Source organism: Sminthopsis crassicaudata, chromosome 2 (assembly GCF_048593235.1).
Source record: "Sminthopsis crassicaudata isolate SCR6 chromosome 2, ASM4859323v1, whole genome shotgun sequence".
In the NCBI taxonomy this organism is placed as follows: Eukaryota; Metazoa; Chordata; class Mammalia; order Dasyuromorphia; family Dasyuridae; genus Sminthopsis; species Sminthopsis crassicaudata.
In genome coordinates, this window is record NC_133618.1 from 542,387,141 (window position 1) to 542,409,902 (window position 22,762).

The 22,762-nt window shown below is 39.7% G+C and overlaps 1 protein-coding gene across 5 annotated transcripts in view; it reads left to right on the plus strand.

The window, feature by feature from the left end:
* The window catches only part of DAPK2 (death associated protein kinase 2), a 190,114-nt gene that overhangs the window by 162,367 nt on the left and 4,985 nt on the right, over positions 1-22,762 (plus strand). For 4 of the 5 annotated variants that reach the window (XM_074294862.1, XM_074294861.1, XM_074294863.1 and 1 more), the window contains 4 exons: positions 2,392-2,544; positions 5,147-5,192; positions 19,233-19,322; positions 19,444-19,527. In XM_074294862.1, coding sequence (XP_074150963.1) covers positions 2,392-2,544; positions 5,147-5,192; positions 19,233-19,322; positions 19,444-19,527 — 373 coding nt within the window. Of the gene's footprint in view, positions 1-2,391; positions 2,545-5,146; positions 5,193-8,027; positions 9,639-19,232; positions 19,323-19,443; positions 19,528-22,762 lie in introns of those variants that run through there. The other variant, XM_074294866.1, reaches the window with a different exon arrangement.

Genomic DNA, 22,762 nt, shown 5'->3' on the forward strand with positions numbered 1-22,762 from the left:
GAGGAAACTGCAGTCAACAGGTTAAGTGACTTGCCCAGGGTCACACAGGTTGTAAGGCTGGATCTGAACTCAGGTTTCCTGAGAGAGCTAGAAGGCTTGAGACCTAGAGGACCAGGGTTCAAATTCTGCCAATGTGATCCTGGGGGCAAATTATTTCACCTCTTGTTTCCTCATCCATACGAAAAGGGTTTTGGGGTACAATTAAACTTAACATTACAGGAGTTTGCACCCTCTGCAATCTGGACAATCCATGTAAAATTTTATCCCTCCCTTCATACCAGAGAAGGTCTAAATTATTATGGTATTAAATGATAAAGTATGTTGATATTATATGCCATACATATATTTCATGCATTTCTGAATTTCTAAACCTTTCCGGTGTTGTTTGCTGGTCCCTTGAATGTCATCTGCAGCTTCTGCAAAATTCCCATTTAGTTTTTTATGCCAACCCCTGATATAGTGAAACTGAGATGAAGAAAGTCATGATATGGAAGGAGTAACGTATAATCCTTAAGGATCCTTCCAGTTGATCAATGATGGACAGAGGTAGCTGCACCCAGAGAAGAAACACTGGGAGGGGAATGAAAATTGTTACACTAATATCTGTCGCCCAGGTTACATGTACCTTCGGATTCTATGTTTATTGTGCAACAAGAAAGTGATATTCGCACACATGTATTGTACCTAGACTATATTGTAACACATGTAAAATGTATGGTATTGCCTGTCGTCGGGGGGAGGGAATAGAGGGAGGGGGGGTAAATTGGAAAAATGAATACAAGGGATAATATTATAAAAAAATATATATATATATATAATAAAAAAAAAATTAAAAAAAAATAAATAAATAAAAAAAAAAAAAAAAAAAAAAATCCTTAAGGATCCTTCCAGCTCTAAGTTTTTACTTCCGTTGAAATTATTTGCCATACATTATACCCAAGTTAACATTTCATAGCTCTAGTTGTTTCCATATATGTCCCCTCAGCTACACTATAAGCTCTTTGCAGGCAGGGGCTATATTTCATGGTCCTTTTTACCTCCTATGCTACCTACCACAGGGGTAAATACATAATAAGTGTTTAATTAAAAGTTATAATTTGGTTAAATGGTGTGGGCAGGCTGTCTGGTCTGCGAGGCCTCAGAGTGAGAAGAGGAAAACATTTATACTAATAAGACAGAATTTCTAGTTTAATTTAATTGAGAATATCCGAGCTCCAATTCCCTCATCTGTAAAATGGTCTACCTCCCTCATAAGTTTGTTATTAAAAACGTGATTTGCAAATTTTAAGATAATATATAAATATGAATTAAATACCAGAGGCTGTAAATGGGATACTGCCCTCAGGGAGTTTACAACCTATTGGAGGGAGGAAAAATATACACACACAAAACTGCAATACAGCATAAAAGTACATATTCAGTGGCTCCAATATCTCCTTGATAGAGATTAAAAGCCATCTATGCCTTTTCAGTGTGTGCCATCCTTGTCCATGGCTTGTTTTAAACCTGTCATTGGTGCTTTTAGTTCTATCTCATAGATTTTAATGGAGAATTCAGGCTTGCTGTCTGTTATGTCCCTTGCTTACTTTATGAGTGACCCATTTCTTGCAGATGACTGTTAGTGATATGCAAGAGTATGTTTCAATTCATTATGTGTCTTGCCATTGACTTTCAAGTCACCTAAAATTTTTATTTTTCTATTATTTTATTTTATGGGCAGTTAAATGACACAGTGGATAGAGAGCCAGGCCTGGGATTAGAAAGATCTGAGTTCAAATGTGGCTTCAGACTCTTACCAGCTTTGTGATTCCAGGCAAATCATCTAACTTTTTACCTCAGTTTCCTCATCTGTAAAATGAGCTTGAGAAGGAAATGGCAAATCATTCTAGCATCTTTGCCAAAAAAAAAAAAAAATCCCAGGAATTGGACGTGACTGAACTACATTCATTGTATTTCATGATTCAAAACCATATGGCCTCACTAGAAGAATACTGGTGATTGAAAAAAACAAAAACAAAAACAAGCTGCTATGGCTGTGCAAGATTGTACCCATTAATCATGTTCTTCAGCTTTCTTGATGTGATCCATCTTTTTTTCTTCCAATTCAATCCTGTGCCCACTTCACTGTCTATAATACTATTATATAACTAATTGCATGGGCTGCCTGTCTAACTACATATCGGGATCTGGTCAGCGTGCACATTTCATCCAGTTTGATTTCCAGTGGGATTGGTCAGGGCCAATTGACTTCTTCTGGATGACCTTTGTTTTTCTGTGGGAAAATGCATGAGAACTAAAACATGGTCTGGAAGTTCCAAGGGACAGATTTATATTCTTTTTCACATAGTTCGTGCTTGAAATCACTTAAGTTCTCCCCTTTTTTGGGCTCAGGTTAAGCGGTGCTTCACCTTTCCTTGGAGACACAAAGCAGGAAACACTGGCAAACATCACAGCAGTGAGCTATGATTTTGATGAGGAATTCTTCAGCCAAACCAGTGAATTAGCTAAAGACTTCATTCGGAAGCTCCTGGTTAAAGAAACAAGGTGAGATTTTAAAAGAATTTATCAGGCAGTAAGCCCACCCCCACCCCACCCCCACTCCTTTTTGTTGAACCTATTCTGCCTAATCTCTGAAGGAGTGTTGATTTATATGTCACCTGCATGGGACCCACTGAGAAGACAGGTCTGTCATCATGGGCATTATGCTGTTTTGGCAGGTGTTGGAAATGTGTACAAGGCTGAGACTTGTCATTCAGCCTGTTTACTCAAAGCTTTTTGGGGTTGTTCTTCTCATACTGAAATGTACATAATTGCGTATGAGTTTTGGAAGCCAGCCTGAATTTTTCTAATGCTCATTGGTCCTGAATATATTTTGCAATCTGTCTCAAGATGTGTTTGGGGTTTGAACAATTTAAGATGAAGTGCCTATATTTTCAACCAGCAAATTTAGGGAAAGGAGGGCAGGGCTGGATGCTGAAGGGTTAGAGCCCAGGTGCAGGGTGGGAAAAGGGGGAGAGACTGTTCGCCGCCCCCCTCTCCAGCCCCCAAGCTCTATCTTTGTTGGCTGGGGAATGGATGGGAGACGTCTCACTGAGGAGGGCCAGTGCTTAAGTTTGCCTGTTCCAACCTTCTAGTCCCTGCATCTGGACTTTTAGAGAGTGCCAGCTTTTCCCACCAGAGAGGGTAATCTGTATCTAACCAGTCAATATCTCTATTTGCCTCATGTATACCTGGCCACTGGACCCAGGTAGCTCTTGGGAGGGAAGTGAGACAGGTGAACCTGCCCAACCCTCCCTCACTTAAATCCAATCACTAGCAAATCATGGTATCACCTTCCTGATGTCATGGTCCCCAAGGACAAACAGCATCAACATTTACAGAATGCATTACAGATGTCATTACCTCATTTGATCTAAGCATGATATATCATTCGCAAACTGCCACATAACTAGCATAGTTTGATGGCACATAGAACACACAGAAGTTCAGCTGACCTTCATGGTTTGAGCATTGCTTTAGTCAGGAGTGTGTTGGAGCCAGCTCAAACTGGATCAAGAGCCAATTGTTAAATTTCCAGCATGGCCACTTGCACCTTGGAATCAGCAAAAGCTACAAATCAGGGCTTGATTAATCGTTTGCTTGTTTTTTGACAGTCTAGACTTAAAGGAAGTTTGGAGAAATATTGATAATGTTGTTTGAATTTTAAAATGCTGTTACTTTCTCCTTTAAGAGCCAATTGTTAAACTTTTTTTTGGAGGCAATTAGCATGAAATGACTTGCCCAGTGCCTCAAAGCCATTGTCTGAGGTCAGATTTGAACTTAAATCCTGAACTTAAGTCTTCCTGACTCCAGGCTTGATGCTCTATTTCACTGCCCCAAATGCACTACTTCCCTTGTCTAGCTCTTAACTATCTCTTTTCAGCTTCTACCCATTTTCCCAGGTGCAATTCTTTGAAACCAAAACAGAACAAGTCTAATTGGTCTTACATATAATAACCTTGCAAATGAATCAATTAGCAAGCATTTATTAAACGTTTAAGGCAGCCATTGTGACCCCTCCCCTAAGTTCTTTCTTCCAGGTTAAACTTCCCCATTCCCCCTTCACTTATGGACTCAGGCCCCTTCTAAAGAAGGGGCTTGATTAGAAAATCATAGAATAAGTGACTAATACATTAGGCGGGGGCGTGTCCAGGGATGGATGTTTGGCCTGGGAAGTCACAAGAAGCATTAAACTGTGTTCCCATTCCAGAAGTAATAGTAAGATTTTTTTTTTTTTTTTTTTTTTTTTACAGTTCTTAGAACAGGAAGTGAAAATCAGGATAGTAACTTTCTTGGAAGCAAATTAGGAGGTACTCTGTATGAAAAAGTATGGTTCTAGAGAATTCAAAGCCAAGTGCTTTAGCTTCTCCCAGGCACAGTCTCTGGAGTCTGATTGGGACAAAGAGCAGTAGCAGCAGTCCCAGGACAAGTCACAAGTCACTAGATCTTAGTTTCTTCATCTGTAGAATAAGACTGTTGGTCCAAATGATCCCTAATTTCCCTCTGAGCTCTGAATTCCATTATCTATGGAACAAAAATCAAAGAAATATGGAAAAGCCCTTGACCTTTGGAAGAGCTTCGGAAAAAGAACCAAATTTTGTGTTTATGACCTGCCCAATGGATGGGAGCTATGGAGGATTGTGAACTAAACAAACCTCTTCTTCTATGAGACCACGTTGGGGAATTTAATTAGGAACGCTTTAATAACTGAGTGCTTTTTCCCAGGAGTACATGGCACACTCAGCTCCTAAAAGCTTTTATCCTGCATTATGTTCTCCAATGTTTTGATTATCAGGGCTCTAGTAGACCTGAGTTCAAATTTGGCCTCAGGTACTTAGTAGCTGTGTGAGCCTGGCCAAGTCACTTAAGCTTTGTTTACCTTCATCCCCGGGAGAAGGACATGGTGAAGGACTCCAGTATCTTTGCTAAGAAAAGTCCCCTGATAGCATTGGTGTATGGTGGTCCATGGGGTCAGGAAGAGTGGACACAACTCCATGACTAAACAACAGCAGCAGTTGAAAGGGGAAAGTTTTAATTCTTGTAAACACTGGGAGAGGAGCATGTTGTAAGTAGTTACTCTCCTCATGCAGTTTTTTTGTCTCTTTAGGAAACGACTCACTATCCAAGAAGCACTCACTCATCCCTGGATCACGGTAAGAACAGATGTGGTGCAAAGTGCAGGTGATGCTTTTATTTCAGTGCCTGAACTTGAACTCATCTTGCTCAGTTACCAGAATCATAATATGGCCCAAGATTAAGAGACAGCCTTTTCCCCAATCAGAATCCATTACTTACTCATCTGGCACACCGTCCAATGCCAAACTTGGCTGTGTTACCCAATGAGTGTTAGACTCCGGCTAACCAACTACCATGATTTATTTGAATGAGCTGATGCTAATTTAAACTGCTTTGCTGATTCATTGAAGGTTTTGAATCTTATTTGGAGAAAAAAAGAACAAAACTAATGCAAATGGGAACCTCTTCATTTAGGCCCACTTCACAGGGAGTTCATGGACTGAAGAGCTTAGGGTCACCTATGTTCCATAATCATCCTAATGTCAGCTCCAGTTTTTTTTTGTTGTTTTGTTTTGTTTTTAAAGAAATGATCTACATTTCATACTTTGTCACAGTGTAAGTATTCAAAACCAGCAACATACTTCTTTTCCTTTTCCTTCTTCTTCCTGCCCCAACCTGGCTGTTCTGACCGCCTTCAGGTAGTGAGAGGAAGGTACTTGTACATACATGAGAAAAGGACCTCAGGAAACAGTGTTTCTGGATTGAAGACTAGAGGAGGAAACTTAGCTCATTGTCATTACTTTGTCTCCTTCTCCTTTCTTATTCTGCCCCCCCTCCCCCCACCAAAGATGCCAGCCCTTTATGTAAAGGGAATTCCTGCCCATTACCTTTGTGGTCACCCTTGCAACCACTTTTTGTTCAGAGAACTGCACCTATCCAAGTAGAAAGAGAAATAAGTCCGGGAGAGTTCGTCAGAGATGGTGCTTTTTATATTTGGTATATTAAGTGTGGACTTCTAGCAAGTCACTCACCTCTATAGAATTCATTTTCCTCATCTGTAAAATGAGTCTGTCCCAAGCTCGCTTGTAGCTCTAAAATTCTGTGACTCTATGATTAAGGATTATGCTGAAATCTAGCAATGGAGACCATTCTACTAAGGACTATTCAATTCTCATGTCCAAAAGCCTTCCCAGCCTTATATCTGGATTTCTAGAAGTCATCTAGGCTTGTTCTTATGGTCTAAAACAGAATGAAAATATGGCCAGAGTACAGACATCTCAGTACTCAAGATGGCAGGTCAGATCAAAATTCCAAGTTTCTCTAGGCCTCAGTAGTGACACACTGTGTGAATTTCCAGGCTATATCTTATCTTTCTCCTTCATTTTACACTTGCTGTGAGAGCTGTGTCTTAAAGCTTAGATGCTAGAGAGGATAATGGAGGGACCATGGTGATGGAAAGAAGATCAATCTGGAGTTTTTCTTAAAATGCATGAAGACCTACCTTAGGACTTGGTCTAGAGGACTAAGATGGTTGATATAATTTCCTCATATTGCACTGACCTGCATTTGAAATCTTTTCCTCTAGAAAGCTCAGTCAAAGCTTGTACTCCAGGATCACCTCCACATGTACACTGAAGTACTGGAGTACAACTATTGTTGTTGCTGAGTCATTTCAGTCGCGTCTAGTTCTTTGTTTGGGGTTTTCGTAGCAAAAATACTAGAGTAACTTGCCATTTCCTTCTCTGGCTCATTGTCTGGATTAGGAAACTGAGGCAAACAGGCTTAAGTGACTTGCCCAGAGTCGCATGGCTAGTATGTGTCTGAGATTTGAACACCAAAAGATGAGTCTTTCTGACTTCAGGCCTAGCACCAACTAGGTGTCTCTGGAGTATGACTAGTAATCCAGGGCAGTGTTTGTGCTAAATGGGTTAAGAAAAAAAAAAAACATCTGTAAGTGTTATGGAAGTTTTCAGGAGGGAGATCAGTATGGAACTGGAATCATCAGGGAAAGCTTCATGGAAGAGGTAGTTTGAGTCCCCATAAGATAGAGGTCCTATTTTGGAAAGTTAAGGAGAAATAAAGCCTTCAAGGTAGGGCAGAGGTGGGAATTGTTTTGAGATGGTCACCTTTCCTATCTAGCAAACTGCCTTGTTTTTGATGCATGGAGGTACAATGTGCCACAGAGAGTCCCCCTAGGCACTCTTTCTGGTCCAATCCAAATCTGATCATTCATTTTATGATTCAGTTCAATCCAATCAACATTTATTAAATACCTGCTTAACAAGTCTGAGACACAAGGTGTTAGAGTGGACAGAGAACCTGTCCCCACACCAGAAACACCTGGATTCAAGTCCTAATATTGATACCTCTTAATGCTTGGACAAAACTCTTAAGAATATACATTTCATAAGTCATTTCATACATTTCAGAGGAAGTGCCGACCTGTATGGATGAAAGACGTTTCCTCACCTTATGCTAATGTCCAGTCTTTATCCCTTAAGGGAGAAAATAAAGCAAACTAGCCGCTGCCCTCCGAGTTTACATTCTACTTTGAGAGAGCTTGTTTGCCCTAGCCCTATAATTGGTTGTTGCCCTCTAACTGCAGGCTGCTTGCTTGTGTGTGAGCCTCTCGGATCGAATTTGCCCATCTTTGCATGACTGTAAGAAGTGACCGGCCTAGGACCACATGTGAAACCGTAGCAGTGGCTCCCTTTTGTGCGAGCCTGGGGAGGGCCCTGCTTCCTCTCGGAGGAGACCTTATCTCCCCTAAGTCGCCCTCCCGACACCGTCCTCAAACGCGCCCTACTCCTTTCCATTTGGTCTTGGGGAATGCTGGGTGCTTCCCCCTCGTCCTTTCCCAGATCCGCTGCATGCAGGAAATGCTGAAGAACGCACGTCTGGGGTCTGCCTTGTGCAACTCTCCCTTCAAGGGCCCGATTAACGCTCTGGTTCTCTGTCCAAACGCTCGCCAGATGAAAGCGGAGGCCAAAGCCCCCGAGCACAGGAAGACGGAGCTCCCCCAGGTGAAGACGAAACGCCTGAGAGAGTACACCATCAAGTGCCACTCCAGCATGCCCCGCAACAACACCTACATCAACTTTGAGCGCTTCTCCCGCGTGATGGAAGACGTGGCAGAGGCCGAGCGGAGCTGCAGCCACCTGGCGGCCGCGCACGACTCTCTCCAGGACGACGTGGAGGCCCTGGGGTCCATCTGTAACGAGAAGGGGGCCTGGTACCGAGAGGAGAGCGAGAAGACTCGCTACAGCCTTTCCCAGCTCAAGTACGAATACCGCAAGGTGGAGGCCATGAAGAAGGCCCTCCGAGAAGACGTCCAGGCCGTGGGCTCCGAGCTGGGCTGTGTTGCTGGAAAATATGCTCAGCTCAGGGCACAGTATGACTCCCTGAGGAAGGAACTTTCCGAGGACCTGAGGTGGATCCAAGAGCTCATGAACGAGTTCCAGCGGGAGTACGGCGGCCGAGGCAGAGATGTGAATGAGTCACTAATGGAACTGATAAATAGGTCTTGCAGTGAAGACTTCCTTGCAGGTTTGAAGCTCAGGGTTACAGAATCCAGCCAGTAATGAGGCCTTATTGGTCTGCCAGAGCACGTTCTCCATTGTCTCGCTGCGGGATCCTCACTGCGGCAGAAAGAAATTGTTCCAGCCAGTTTTCCGTCCCCTCCTCGCCTCCCACCAGCCCAGTCCCCTTCAGACTGGCCGCCTCATCCTAGCAGTGAATCAGAAATTGCCGGCAGTAATTAGTGATGCAAATTATGTTCCCTCTCCCCATCCCAGCACCTACAGCCCATCTCCCACCCTTTTTTCCGCGTGCCCTTGAAGTACGAGGCTTCATTAGGGCACTGGCGAGGCAGTCACCTGACAGAGTGGACTTCCGCTTATTGCAGAGCCATGAGGAATGACACGCCCTTGGCCCCGTTATATTTACCACCTCCTCATCTCATAGTCTTAGATGTTAGCCTGTGTTGCCAACATACGTAGTACTTACTCTCTGGGGGAGCTCAGTACGGAGGAGGCTGGGAAAGAACGCAGCCCATCTCGCAGAACCCCCTTTCAGAACCTCCCTCGGTTCTCCCAAGAACCCTGAGAAGTAGGAAGAGGAGTAGCTATTGTTATGCCTTTGTGACAAGGCTGTGGAGCCCTAGCGTCCTAAAAATCAACCAGTGAACAAACATTTATTAAGCACTTACTGGGTGATGGAGGCAGGATGGGGGTGTGGAAAATAAAAGAGTCCAAAAAAAGGCGAAAGGCAGTCTATGTCCTTAAGGAGTTTGTATATTCTAACATACTAATATTACCTTTTAATATAATATTCTAATAAGGAACTTGTAAATTCTAATGGGGAAAGTAAGATTTATTTAAATAGATATATATAATCATTATTAAGTCAGTCAACAGAGATTTTAAGTGCCAGGCACTATACTAGCTTGGAGGGGAAAGGGGAATGCAAAGAAAGGCAAAAAAACAATCTGTCCTCAAGACAGAGTCCTTTTTTTCCAATGGGAGAGGTAACACTCATTGAAATAGATGCATAGAATCTAGAAGTCAATAAACATCTATTAAGTACTTACTGTGTACCAAGAACCTTACTAAGTTGGAGAGAAAGGAAAAGTAATACAAGAAAGGCAAAAAGCAGTCTCTGGGAGCTTGTGCATTCTAAGTGGGGAGGTAACATTCATTTAAATAGATATCTAAAAACAATAAATCATTAGTTAACAGACTCACTACCTAAGAAGTAAGGGTACCAAAAGAAAGGTGGGGGGAGTCTCCTAAGTAGCATATAGGCAGAATATTGGCATATATCTTCCCAGAGGAATTTGAATGTTTTGAAAAATTCATCATCCACATAGGACCCTGCCCAAGAACTGTTCGTGTCAAATTCACTGCCACCACTATACGGTGAAAGCAACATGACAAGTCAATAAGCATTTATTAAGCACTTACTGTGTGCCAGGCACTGTACTACAGTCTGGAGATAGAAAGAAAGACAAAATAATAGTCCCCTTGCTCAAAGAACTCACATTCTAATGGAGGACGCATAAGTCTACATATGAGGGATATATAGGGATAGATTTGTGGGAACCTTAGAAGACATTGGATGGGACCAGAACCACGAAAGACTTCTTGCAGAGGGTGGGCACTGATTGGAGTCCTGAGGGAAGCCAGGAGGTGGACAAGAGGAGGGAGTACTTCTCAAGCTTGGGGGGAAGCTCTGAAAAGGCCTGGGGACAGGAGATGGAGTATCTTATGGAGGAACTACCCAGAGGGTCGGGATGTTGATGGATTGTAGAGTTCAAGGAGAGGAGTAAAGTGTGGTCAGTAAGATGAGGTTAGGAAGGAAATGGTACATTAAGTAACATTTGGCTCCTCTCTTTTCCTTGAGTTACTCATAGCCTCAAAGTTCACCTGAGGACCAGAACTAAGAAGTTTAAGGTCCCCTCTCCTTGCGCTTAGACTTATTATTATTATTTTTTTTAATCAAGCCAATCAGAGTTAAATGACTTGCTGTGGGCCACATAGTAAGTGTTAAGCATCTGAGGCCACATTTGAACTCAGATCATCCTGATTCCAGAGCTGGAGCCACTTCGCTGTCCCCTCTCCTTGATCATAGGGACTTGTGGTTCTTCTTGATCTGACAATTTCACAGAGTTTTGTGGTTCACAACAAACCTTAAGAATCATTGTAATGAGTGGCACCTTGAGACAGTGTATTAAATCTAGAGGGAGATGAATCCAGAGTCGGGAGAGCAGGGTTCAATTCTTTCCAGGATTTTCATCTGTAAATGGAACAATAATACTTTCAGTACCTACTTCACAGGTGTGTTTATGAGGAAAGTGTTTTGTAAAATTTAAAGCTCAATATAACTCCTTGATAAGTAGTTGTGGATTGATTATTTAAATGTGAGAGCTACTGTGACTTTTGCCTTCATGATCTGATATAATGACCAGAGCAGCTGGAGGTCTGGTGCCCTTATGTTCCAGATAGAGTGAATCTTTCAACCAATTGTTAATTAGGTACCCAATATATGCAAGGCATTTTGTAGCATAAATTACTGACGTCAGTGCAAGGCAGCAGCTAAATGACAAGAGCCAAATGAGTCAGACAGACAACCAGTGCTAGAATAGGATTAATTCAGCCAACAGAATTTTAATCCTGCTAAATCCAGTGTAACCAATAGCAGTAATAATAATAATAATAATAAAATCTAATAAGAACCAGAATCTCAAACTTGAAAGAGACTTACAGAAGTTATAGAGTCCTACCTGTGCTACACAGGAATCACCTCTGGACCATTCCCAGTGGTTATCCAGCCATTGTTTTAAGGCATCACATAACAGGGAACCTGCTACTTCCTGAAACCACCAATGCTGCTTTTGGGTGGTACTCATGATTAGGAAGATTTTTCTTACATAAGCTTGAACCTGTCCTGGTAAAACCTCTCACTACCTCTCTAGACTTGCCCTCTGGGGCCAAGTAGAAAAGAATCTACAGTACTTGGTACTCTTATATGTCACAGCCCTTCAAATACTTGTCAGATAACAATAATAATTATGATATCTGATATATATATATATGATATATTAAGGTTTGCAAAATGCTTTGCATATTCAGGGTTTAAGACTATATTAAGACACACCTGTATTATTGCATTTGATCTTCACAGCATCCCTGTGAATCATGTTCTTCCCTTCCCCCCACCCCGAACCCTCCCCCAAGTCTTTTTTTCCCAAGCTACACATTCCTTCTTTTTTCCTTCAGTCCTCACATGGCATGGTGTTGAGACCTTTATTCTCCTGGATTCTCTTCTCTAATAGCTTTCAGTTCATCAGTTCCCTTCCTAAAACATGGTACTAGAATTGGTCATAACACTCTAAGTATGATTTGACTAGAGTGCAGCACAATTTTGTTGTTCAGTCATGACTCCATTGAGGATAATCTTGGAAAAGATATTGGAAGGGGTTTGCCATTTCCTTCTCCAGCTCATTTTACAGATGGGGAATTTGAGACAAACAGGGTTAAGTGACTTGCCAAGGGTCATACAATTAGTAAGTGTCTAAGGCCAGATTTAAACTCACAAAAGGTGAGTCTCTCCATTCTAGATACTTTATCTCAAAATTCAGAGTTAAGAGTCCTGACTTGGAGACAAGAAAGATCAGGCCTCTGAAAGTTAGCACTTGGGTAACTATGGGAAAGTAACTTTAACTACACTGAACCACAGCAGCTTCGTTTGGCAAATGGGGATAATACTGGTCACAACCTTAGCTCATCGGCTTGTTGTGAGAATGAAATGAAGTCATGTATATAGAACTAGTTACTTTCTTTTGTTTTTGGTAAGGCAGTTAGGGTTAAGTAACTTGCCTAGATCACACAGCTAGGAAGTATTAAATGTTTGAGGCCATATTTGAATTCAGATCCTGATTCCAGGCTGCTATCCACTGGGCGGTCTAGCCGCCCCACAATTCGTTCATTTTTAACCTCTTATTTTAAAAGGAGGAAACCAAGGCTCAGAAAGGTAAAGTCATTTTTCTAGGGTCACACAACTGGTTAGCTATTTCCTCACTCCCAGTCAATGATATGCTAGTAAATGTTTAGCAACCATCTCTGAAAAAATAAATGCCAGTAAGTAACATGTTTAATCTTAATTTGCATTATCAATATTTTCTTCATCACTTTCTTAAGGCTACAAATTAACAAAGTAATCAATTGAACTTTGATTTGTAATGTTTGCCAATTTTCAAGACATAAATTAACAGTTGGTTTTGGGGACTGGTACAAGCTGTCTTCAGCTTCCAGACCAGTGGTGGATTGGGGTTTTGTTTTGATTTGTTTTTTTTTTAATCAGTGGAATTGCCCCCTTTGTGCTCACATTAAAGCATTGATAACATCTTTATCATTTCACAAGGAATAATTTTCCTCTATATCACATGACCACAATTATAAATAAAATAATCCTGAGCTCCATAGCACATGGGGACTTGGAGCAGAGAGCTGTCTTTCAGGTAACTCGGAGGAGATAAAATGGATTTATCCTTGACTCATTGGTTGTCAAGCAGCTCCCAACTGGGTAAGCTAAAGAAAGTCTCTGCCTGAAATCTGAAGGATTCAAGAAACAAGATGGAATGAATAGCTAGAAAGAGCTGGTAATAACCGTTTTCTCAGGACATCTCTTGACAAGGAACAAATGTAGCTTAATTGAGAATGATGGAGGGTTTAGGCTAGAAAACTTTTCACTAACCTTCGGATAGAAGAGACTATTTAGAGCTATGGTCAATAGCTCTCAGAAGGCTGCTTCCCTCTCTGAAATTACTGAGGATTTGTCACTTTCAAAAATGTTTAGGAAGAACCTATCCAAGTGGTGTTTCCTGTGTAAATACCCTTGTGAAGAATTTTGGTTTGTTTTATTTTTTAAAATTATGACTCTGCACTTTGTCTACTGTATAAATTCTAATTTTCACATGGACTCTTATGTTATGTTTTCTTAAAGATAAGCACACCTGTGAAATCCCAAATCTTATCTTAGCCATGAGCTTCAGCTCTTTCTCCCTTTTCCAAGGATGCTAACAAGCTTGTGTGGTTCAGTTTTGAGTTTTCACTTTTCTCCATGAGCTCTGCTGGAGGTCCTAATGAGTAGTGACAATACCATATGACACAGAATTATGTAGTGGAAGAGATAGGGAATAATCTTTCATATCCCAGAACTGAAGTGGGTAGTGCTACACCATTTCTAAGATGGCTTTTATTCCAAGTCAAAGTTAGCATTTGGGAATTTAAAAACAAAGCTGGAAAACTGAGTAGAAGAGGCTAAGAAGTCACTGATTTATATAATCTGTCTCTCCCTCTCCTCCTCCCCCCCCCCAACTCCATCTCTCTTTGTTTCTCTCTGTTTCTCTTTCTCTGTCTCTATCTCTTCTTTCCTTTTCCCCCTCTTCTCTCCCTTCCTTCCCCATTAGCCCCCACTACTAACTCAATATCCCTTCATTGAAAATAATTCAGCGATTCCCTAATTCCTCACTTAAATAAAGAACTCCCAACAATGAGATCAGAATTTTTTTTTTTAAATACATTTCATGGTAGTAAGTCTGCCAACCCTCTTCTAGTAAGGATTCATTGAAATTTTACAGATCAACTGCAAATTTTGCTAAGGGGATGTACAAAAAAAATACAGATCTTCTCAGAATGGGAATCCAAGTTGCTGACTCTTGTTTTTCCAAAGAAAGAAGCAAAAGAAGGATAACAGGAAGGTTTCCCCATCCCACACCATTCTCCCACCCACACCAAAATTTCTCCCACAACCACTCCTCCTGTTAATTAGAAACTTATTTGACCTCATATGCTGCCCTAGTAAGGTACAAATTTCCCACAATCAGAACAAGGGACTTGGGTGAAAAAGACAGGGACTACCACAGATCCTCTCTTTGTGCCCTTTTTTTTTTTTTTTTTTTTAATATCAATACATTTTAACTAAGTTTCCTAGCTATCCTTTATATATCACTTTTAAGGTTTGCAACATTTTTCACAATATGATCTTATATGGTCCTCACATGGTTGTTGTTAAGTTGTTTCAGTCATATCTGACACTTTATAGCCCTTTGGGGGTTTTCTTAGAAGAGATACTGAAGTGGTTTGTCATTTCCTTTTCCAGCTCATTTTATACATGAGTAACTGAGACAAATAGTGCTAAGTTACGTGCTCAGCTGGTAAGTATCTGCAGTCAGATTTGAACTCAGGTTTTCCTGACACTGGCACTATCACTCTACACCACCTAAGCTGCCCATCAACTCAAAATATGGGACAATAAATTTCCATTTCAAGAAAGCCTATATAGCTTTCTTATAGTATGACACATTGTGTTCAGAACTGTCCATCTTTTCTTCATATTCTAGGAGGTTTTCTTTTGTTCTCTGTTATTTTATTTTTATTCTTTTTATTTTTTCCCCCTTCTCCCCCTCTCCCTCCCCCTATAAGGCTACAATTAAATGTGGATTTAAGTATTATATAAGGCAGGGTTTTAACTCACTGACTGAAGGCACTATGTGCCAGGTGCTGGGGATGCAAATGCTATACCTGACATTGCCAGAGCAGGACCTAAAAGGCTAAAATCATGACTCTTCAAGGTGCTTGGAAGCCATCTAGCTCTCTTTGTGTCCTTTTTTGTTAGATGGGTGGAGGAATGATCTTGGTTCTGTCCACAGCAGTAAACATCAATCAATACAAGCCCTTCATTCCTTCTGGTAGGATTAGAATATTTAAAATTCCCTCAGTTCAATGAGCTTTTTTTGAGTGGCTGCCTTGTGCCCAGAATGTGCCAGGCCTTCTAGAGGATGATAAAAGAAGTAACAATAGCCCCTGTTCTTAAGGAGATTATTTTATTTGTCCTATCCAATCAGGGGTGTGGCCAGCCAGAGGTTTAGACTGGTGCTTTCTGAGCTCCCATAGGGTGTAAGTGGGATTCGTTGGCAGATGTCTCAATTCAAGAGATACCAGAAGCAAGAGGTAGTTTATACAGAGCAAAGAAGATCAGTTAGTGGAACAATAAACAGAAAATACAAATTAAATAGGGGTCTGTAAAAGAAGGAGCATCTGGGGAATAGAAGAGTAGGTGGGTAATGAATTGATAATGAAATTAAAGGCAAGCAGGAGATATAATCTATGATAGAGCAACAATTCAAAGAAACCAGGTAAAGAGCACCCTCCTTGGGCTTCAGTTTCCTCCTCTGTAAAATGAGAGTTTTGGAGTAAATAGTCTTTGGGGCTATTCTAGGTCCAAGATTCAATGATCCTGAGATCTGAGCTTGAGCAAAGGTTATGTACATAATATGTCAGTGTTAAAGGGAGCACACGCCTTTTAATCCTGGTCCTGTGATACAAACCTTTTGTTCTGACAAATGAGCTTCAGTTGTGAAGATTTCCCAATCACTAGTCATTCCTTCAATTAATCAGTCAATGAGAATTTTTAAAAATGTATTTAAAACTTAAAGAAAAAAAGAAAAGACATTGCTATGTTCACAGAAGGACATGAGAAGATTCAAAATATAGGACAAGAAATTTCCATTTCAAGAAAGCCTATGTAGCAAATATTACACATTATGTTCAGAGCTATCCATCTTTTCTTCACTTCCTAGGGAGGTTTTCTTTTGTTCTCTGTTATACACTTTTTACTTTATTCTTTTTCCCCCTTCTATACCCCCCCTCCCTCAAAAAGGCTACAATTAAACATAGATATACATATATGTGTGTGTATATATATATACATATGTGTACATATATATACACACACAAATACATACATATATATAGATATTTATAATTACATACAATATATATTCTCATACATCTATGTACGGTTCCTTTGTCATCCTTCATTAAGACCAATCTTTCCATATTTTTCTAAATTCACCAACTCAACAAGTATTTTTTAAAGGGAGGACTGCCAAGGAAGTTCAAGACACAAAGAAAGACTAAAAAAATCTTAGTCTAGTAGGCCAATTATTGAATAAACAAAAATAAAAACAGAATAATTCCTGCCCTCAAGAAGCTTACATTTTTATATGGGAAACAACTATGTCTAAGATGCTATTACCCAGAAATGGTAGCCTAATCATAGCCTCTGTAGACTCTGTTATAGGTGGTAAGACAGTTTGTATGGGAGAACTATAACTATAAATTATAGATACTATAACGAACATAGCCGGGATGGAGATTGCTCTTTCCTTTCCCTGAATACTCTTCATTTTATTGTATTGTCTTCCTTGGATTTTTATTTCCTTTTTCCACTAAACTTTTTATCATGGAATCTTAAGAGTTAGAAGGTGATTCAGTGGTCCTCTGATCTAATCAATGACTTATTACAAGGGGCAGCTAGGTGGCGCAGTGGATAGAGCACCGGCCTTGAATTCGGGAGGACCCAAGTTCAAATCTGGTCTCAGACACTTAACACTTCCTAGCTGTGTGACCCTGGGCAAGTCACTTAACCCCAGCCTAAAAATAAATAAATAAATGACTTATTACATCCATGATGAGTGATCATTCAGTGTCAACTTGAAGAGTCCAGGAATGGGCAGCTCACCATCTCTCAAGGCAGCCCATTCCACTTTTGGACAACTAATTATTAGGCAGCTTGTTTTTTTCTTATATCTCAAAATGCATCTCTTCCAGTCTATTCCTTATTCCTAATTATTCAATCTGGTGAAAAAAATCTGATCTCTCTTCCACATCATAGCTCTTCCAAATTTTGAAAAGAGTTATTATATCTCTTCTACTCCCCACCCTCCCAATCTCTTTTTTTTTTCTTTCCAGTCTAAGTGTCCCCATAGCCTGCAACCTATCCTTATATGGCATGGTTTTGAGTCCCCTTGCCATTTTGGTCATTCTCCCCAGGAAATGTTCCAAGTTACAATTTTTATTGTTCTCAGTTGCTCAGATTTGTGACTTCAAGTAAAAATTTCCACACAGGTGTGTAGTCCAGTGGACAGTGTTGAACCTGGCATCAGTTCAAATCCCATCTCAGAAACTTTCTAGCTGTGTAACCCTGAGCAAGTCACGTCACTTCTTGTCTGCCTCAGTTTCCATAACTGTAAAATGGATGCTACTGCCATCACCTAGAACTGGCACAGAGTAGATGCTTAATCAATACTTATTAACAAATTATAAACACTAAGGCAAAATAGAAGCATGAATCATTATTGTTATTATCGATGCTATTGTTTTTTCCAAAGAATAGTCATGCTGTTATATCTCTGTTCACTTTTTCCAAGTAAGCTTCCCCAAAGGTCTATTCAGGGATACGTGGCAGGACCCTCCTGTCAAATGACGCCAATCTATCATTATGATTGTTTCTGTCCTGTGTGCCAGTACTCTGCTGGAGGAGGAAAAAAGAGAGAGGAAAGAAGTATCTGACCTTTGTGAGCTTGTAGACAAAAAGAGGGATAAGATTGATTCCTATGAAATAAGCAGAAAGCCGTACAGAATAATATATTGTGTTGAACTGAGTTACAGGCTACCATAGTTTATGACATCATAGAGTTGAGATTTCAAGGGACTTTAAAAATGACCGAGACCAAAGGTTTTTAACTTGGGGTCCAAAGACCTTTAAGATGGCAGCTAGATCTCAGGAGGAATTTGAATCTGGATGGGAAAAAATATATCTTTACCTCAATATAATTGGTTTCCTTTGTAATCCTATGTGTTTTATTTCATGAATTTAAACACATTATTCTAACAAGGGATTCAGAGGTTTTCCCAGACTGCCAGAAGGATAAATGAGACACCAAAATGGTTAAAACAAACAAACAAACAAAAGCATTCACTTTATATTTAGTATAATTATATATACTATAATTATATATACTATATGTATACAGTATACTAGATAGATAGATAGATAGATACTTAGTATACTATATAGCCTGGAATACTCACGCCTGGAAGACAGGATGAGATTTAAAGCATCGTATGATTATTTGGAACTGGAAAGGACCTTAGAAGCTGGATATATAAACTGAGGCCCAGAGAAGCTCAAGTTTATGCTATGGGACAGAACCAAGATTGGTTCCCAGTCTAGTGCTCTGACTTGGAGCAATGGCTTTCAAAAGACATCCAAAACACCATAAGCTTGAGTTCCTTCTCTGTTCCCTTCAGATAGTGCCCAGTTTCTCATCACATATTTGAATATTGAATATTTGACTATGCCCCTCTGCCACTGTGATCATGTATTTCTTTCCTCACCCTACTACAGATCTTGTACCATTATGTAAACCCTATCAGCTCCTCCTTCCCCACAGGCTGACCCTGAAATCTCACTCTGCCATCCTACCCGGAGCCTCAGGAGCAGCTGGGGCTTTGCCAGCCCCAGTGGAGCCTGGAGCAGAGAGGCTCTGTCTGCACTTTCTTCCCCTGTGGTAATAATAATAGATCAGCCAGAAGACCAAGGACATGTCACCTTCACAGCTGACAAATTTGAAACTGGATTGCTTCACATCAAGCTCATGCTCTGAGTCCCTGGTGCCCCCAGGAAATACAAGAATTGGACAATGCAATCTTACTGTGCAACCCCAGCACAAATCAGTGGGTCTCAGTTCTAGGGGTTTGGAGAGCAGGGAAAGAAAACCTTGGAAAATACTCAGAAATAACCCCAGTTTTGTTTTTGTTTTTGTCTCATAGCCAGTGGATAATCGGCAAGCCATGGTCCGAAGGGAATCGGTTGTCAATTTGGAAAATTTCAAAAAGCAGTATGTGCGAAGGCGATGGAAGGTACGCAACCCAGTAGGCTTCCCCCAGAGGTGTGGTGGCAGGTTTCTGAGAGCTTTCTCTTGGGCTCTACATTGCTTTCTCCTCACAATTTGTTTTTGTGTGTGTTCTTTCCCTGCCCCAGCTTTCATTTAGCATTGTCTCGCTGTGTAACCACCTCACTCGTTCCCTGATGAAAAAGGTCCATTTGAAGCAAGAAAACGATTTGGTATGTATTCATTTATTTTGTTCAACAGGCTTTTATTGAGGAACTATTCTGTGCTAGACTAGGCAAAAAACCAAAAAACAAAAAAAATCCAACAATAACTCCAAAAACCAAAACAGACCTTTCCTTCCAGAAATTTATATTTGGGGGAGGAAGGAGGGCAAATGAGCAACAAATTTAAACAGACAAGTTAAAAAGAGAGAGAGAGAGAGAGAGAGAGAGAGAGAGAGAGAGAGAGAGAGAGAGAGAGAGAGAGAGAGAGACACTATAATTTAAAGAAGAAAGCATTAACTATTAGAGGGATTCATGAAAGGCTTCCCATGGGAGATGGTGCCTGATTTGTCTCTAAGAGACATTTGGTTGAGAAGAGTTGATTCTCGGCATACAGAATGGCCTGGGCCAAAGCAAATGGGATGGGTGCCGAGTTCAGCGAGATTCATTAGCAGATAAAGTTGGCCAACTGATGAATAAAAATGTGAGGTTTTTTTGGCCAAAGTCAGGTTCATGAAAGGATTGTGTAATTGATATCAGGAACTGGAATATCCACAGGTTGAATTTTAAAGTATTTGTATTTATTTATTATTATATAATTATATATCAATGATCAAGATATTATATGTTATAGTAATATGTATTATTTATCATTATTTATTATTGTTTTATTTTTTGGACTTCTGCTAACTGGAGGGATAGAGAAGAGCGGAGAAATGTGACAGATCTCATTAGTATCTCAGATATCAAAGGCAAGAAATCCTAGGATTAAGAGTTCCCCATAGAACAACTAGATAATTTAATATTGATTCTACCAGTATTGAAAAATGTTAGGACAGTCAACTAGTATTAAATAACCACATTTAAAAGGCATAACATTGATTTTTTTTCAGGAAGTTGTAATTTTTTTTGGTGTTATAAACCCCTGGGAATCTGTTGAAATCTATAGATTTTTTCAAATAATATTTCTCAAATATATAAAATAAACTACATGAGAATACAAAGAAAATCAATTATATTGAAATGGAATTATCAAAGTTAAAAGAAAAAAAATCTCACAGACCCCAGTTTAAGAACCTCTAACTTAATTTGTTCAGTCATTTTTCATTCATGTCTGACTTTTTATGACCTCATTTGGGGTTTTCTTGGCAAAAATACTGGCCACTTCTTTCTTTAGCTCATTTTGCTGATGAGGATCTGAAGCAAACAGAGTTAAGTGACTTATCCAGCATTTGTCTTGAGTTCAGATTTGAATTCAGGAAGAGGAATCTTCCCGATTCCTAGCCCAGTGCTTTATGCCCTATGGCGTCCCCTAGCTGCCCTAGTTTAAATAGAAATCCCTTTAAGAAAATCCATTTCCTTCTTACCCAGCGTCTTATTTTTATTGGCCTAAAGTTTCATATTTGTAAATTTAACTTGACCATATTGATAAGTTTTTAGGATGTATTTATCTAAGTGAGCTTGCATGATTCGTTTTGGTTTCTAGGTCTCGTTTTCCTATGTTGTGAAAAGGAAAGGGACTATATGATTTGTAAGGTCCATTCCAACTTTAATTTATATTTATTGAAGATATTTTAGAAGGTATTCTAGGCCAAAGGCAAGTTATATCAAATGGTCTTTGAAAATAGCTTCCTACTCATAGTTTCTTTGATTAAATCTTATTTTAGGATAAGTAAGTTTTACCCAAGTTTTCATTTTTATTCTTTATTTAATTCATGTTGGAAACAGATTATTAAGCAAGACTGAAATGGTTCTTTTTTTTGAGTTGCCTCAGTATCTTCTTTTATATTCAATATTTGACAAACACAAAATAACATTTTCATATATAAAGTAAAACAGTAAAAAAATATCATATGTGAGAATAGGAATGTCTATTATGTACAGCTTGCTTCTTAAAATATAATAAATTCAAAATATTACTTCCAAAGCTGTCCTGTTGTCTGTGTTTCTTTTTTAACTTCCTTTTATTCTCTTCTGTGTATTTAAAAAATGCTTTAATGGCCATTTGTTCTTTATTTTTCTTTTCTTTCTTTCTTTTGCTCTTTCTTTTTTTCTTTTTTCTTTTTTTTTTTTTTGCTAATTCTGTACTCCCCTCCAACTCCTCCCCTCAATAAAAAAAGAAGAAAAATATAGGAATTGTTTTTAAATTGTTATTGCACAGCTTGAGTCTAAAAATCATATATTTAAAGGCTCTTAAAGGATCAGGCTTAACTGAGCTCAAATTGATCACAAGCCTAGATTTCTATTTAGCCCAGTTCAGGCACAAGACTATATTAATACACTAGCCCTGCATGGCAGTGCGACTGCAAGCCACATTTGACTTTTCAGGTCCCACATATTCAATTTTCCCCTCCATGCTGATGTAAAGCTTTCCTTATCCATTTCTTGGCTGACCATTGGTCTCTCTTCTCCATCTTGGCATTAGACATTGTGAACCAGAGGTCCTATAGAAATCTTAAAGTCAACATGTCCAAAACTAAACTTAATTTTCTTCCCCATCCCCAACATTCCTCTCTTCCTTACATTCTTACTGTTCATGAAGATGTCACTATCTACCTAATCACCACGTTTTAAAACTTAAGCTCTTCCTCTACTCTTTTCTCTCTCCATATCTAGTCTGTCATTAAATCACTGTGAATTTCACCTTTATAATAACTCTGGGATAAGACTCCTTCTCTCTGATACTCCCACAAGAAATTGTAGGTTGCTTGGATTATTGAAATATCCTGCTAGTTAGTCTCTCAGCCACAAGTCTCTCCACAACCAATACATCTTCTCTTCAGCTATCAAATTGATCATCCTAAAGTATAGAACCAATAAACTCTAGTTGCTTACTAGCACTTCCAGGATCAAATATAAAATACCTTGTTTGCTGTTCAAAGCCCTTTAAAATGTGGACCCTTCTTCTTTTTCCAGGCTTATGCTTTATACTCCCTTTGGTCTTCCCTGGCCATATATTCTTTATTTTATTTTATTTTATTTTTGGTGAGGTAGTTGGGGTTAAATGATTTGTCAGGGTCACACAGCTAGGAAGTGTTAAGTCTATAAGGTCAAATTTGACCTCACGTCCTCCTGACTTTAGGGCTGGTGTTCTATCCACTGTGCCACCTGGCTGCCCCAATGCTCCTTAATTCTAATGCCTTCTTTATATATATATATATATATATATATATATATATAAAATCTTATTTGTCCATAGTTGTCTGTATGTTGTCCTCTCCCCATTATACTGAAAGTTGCTTGAGAG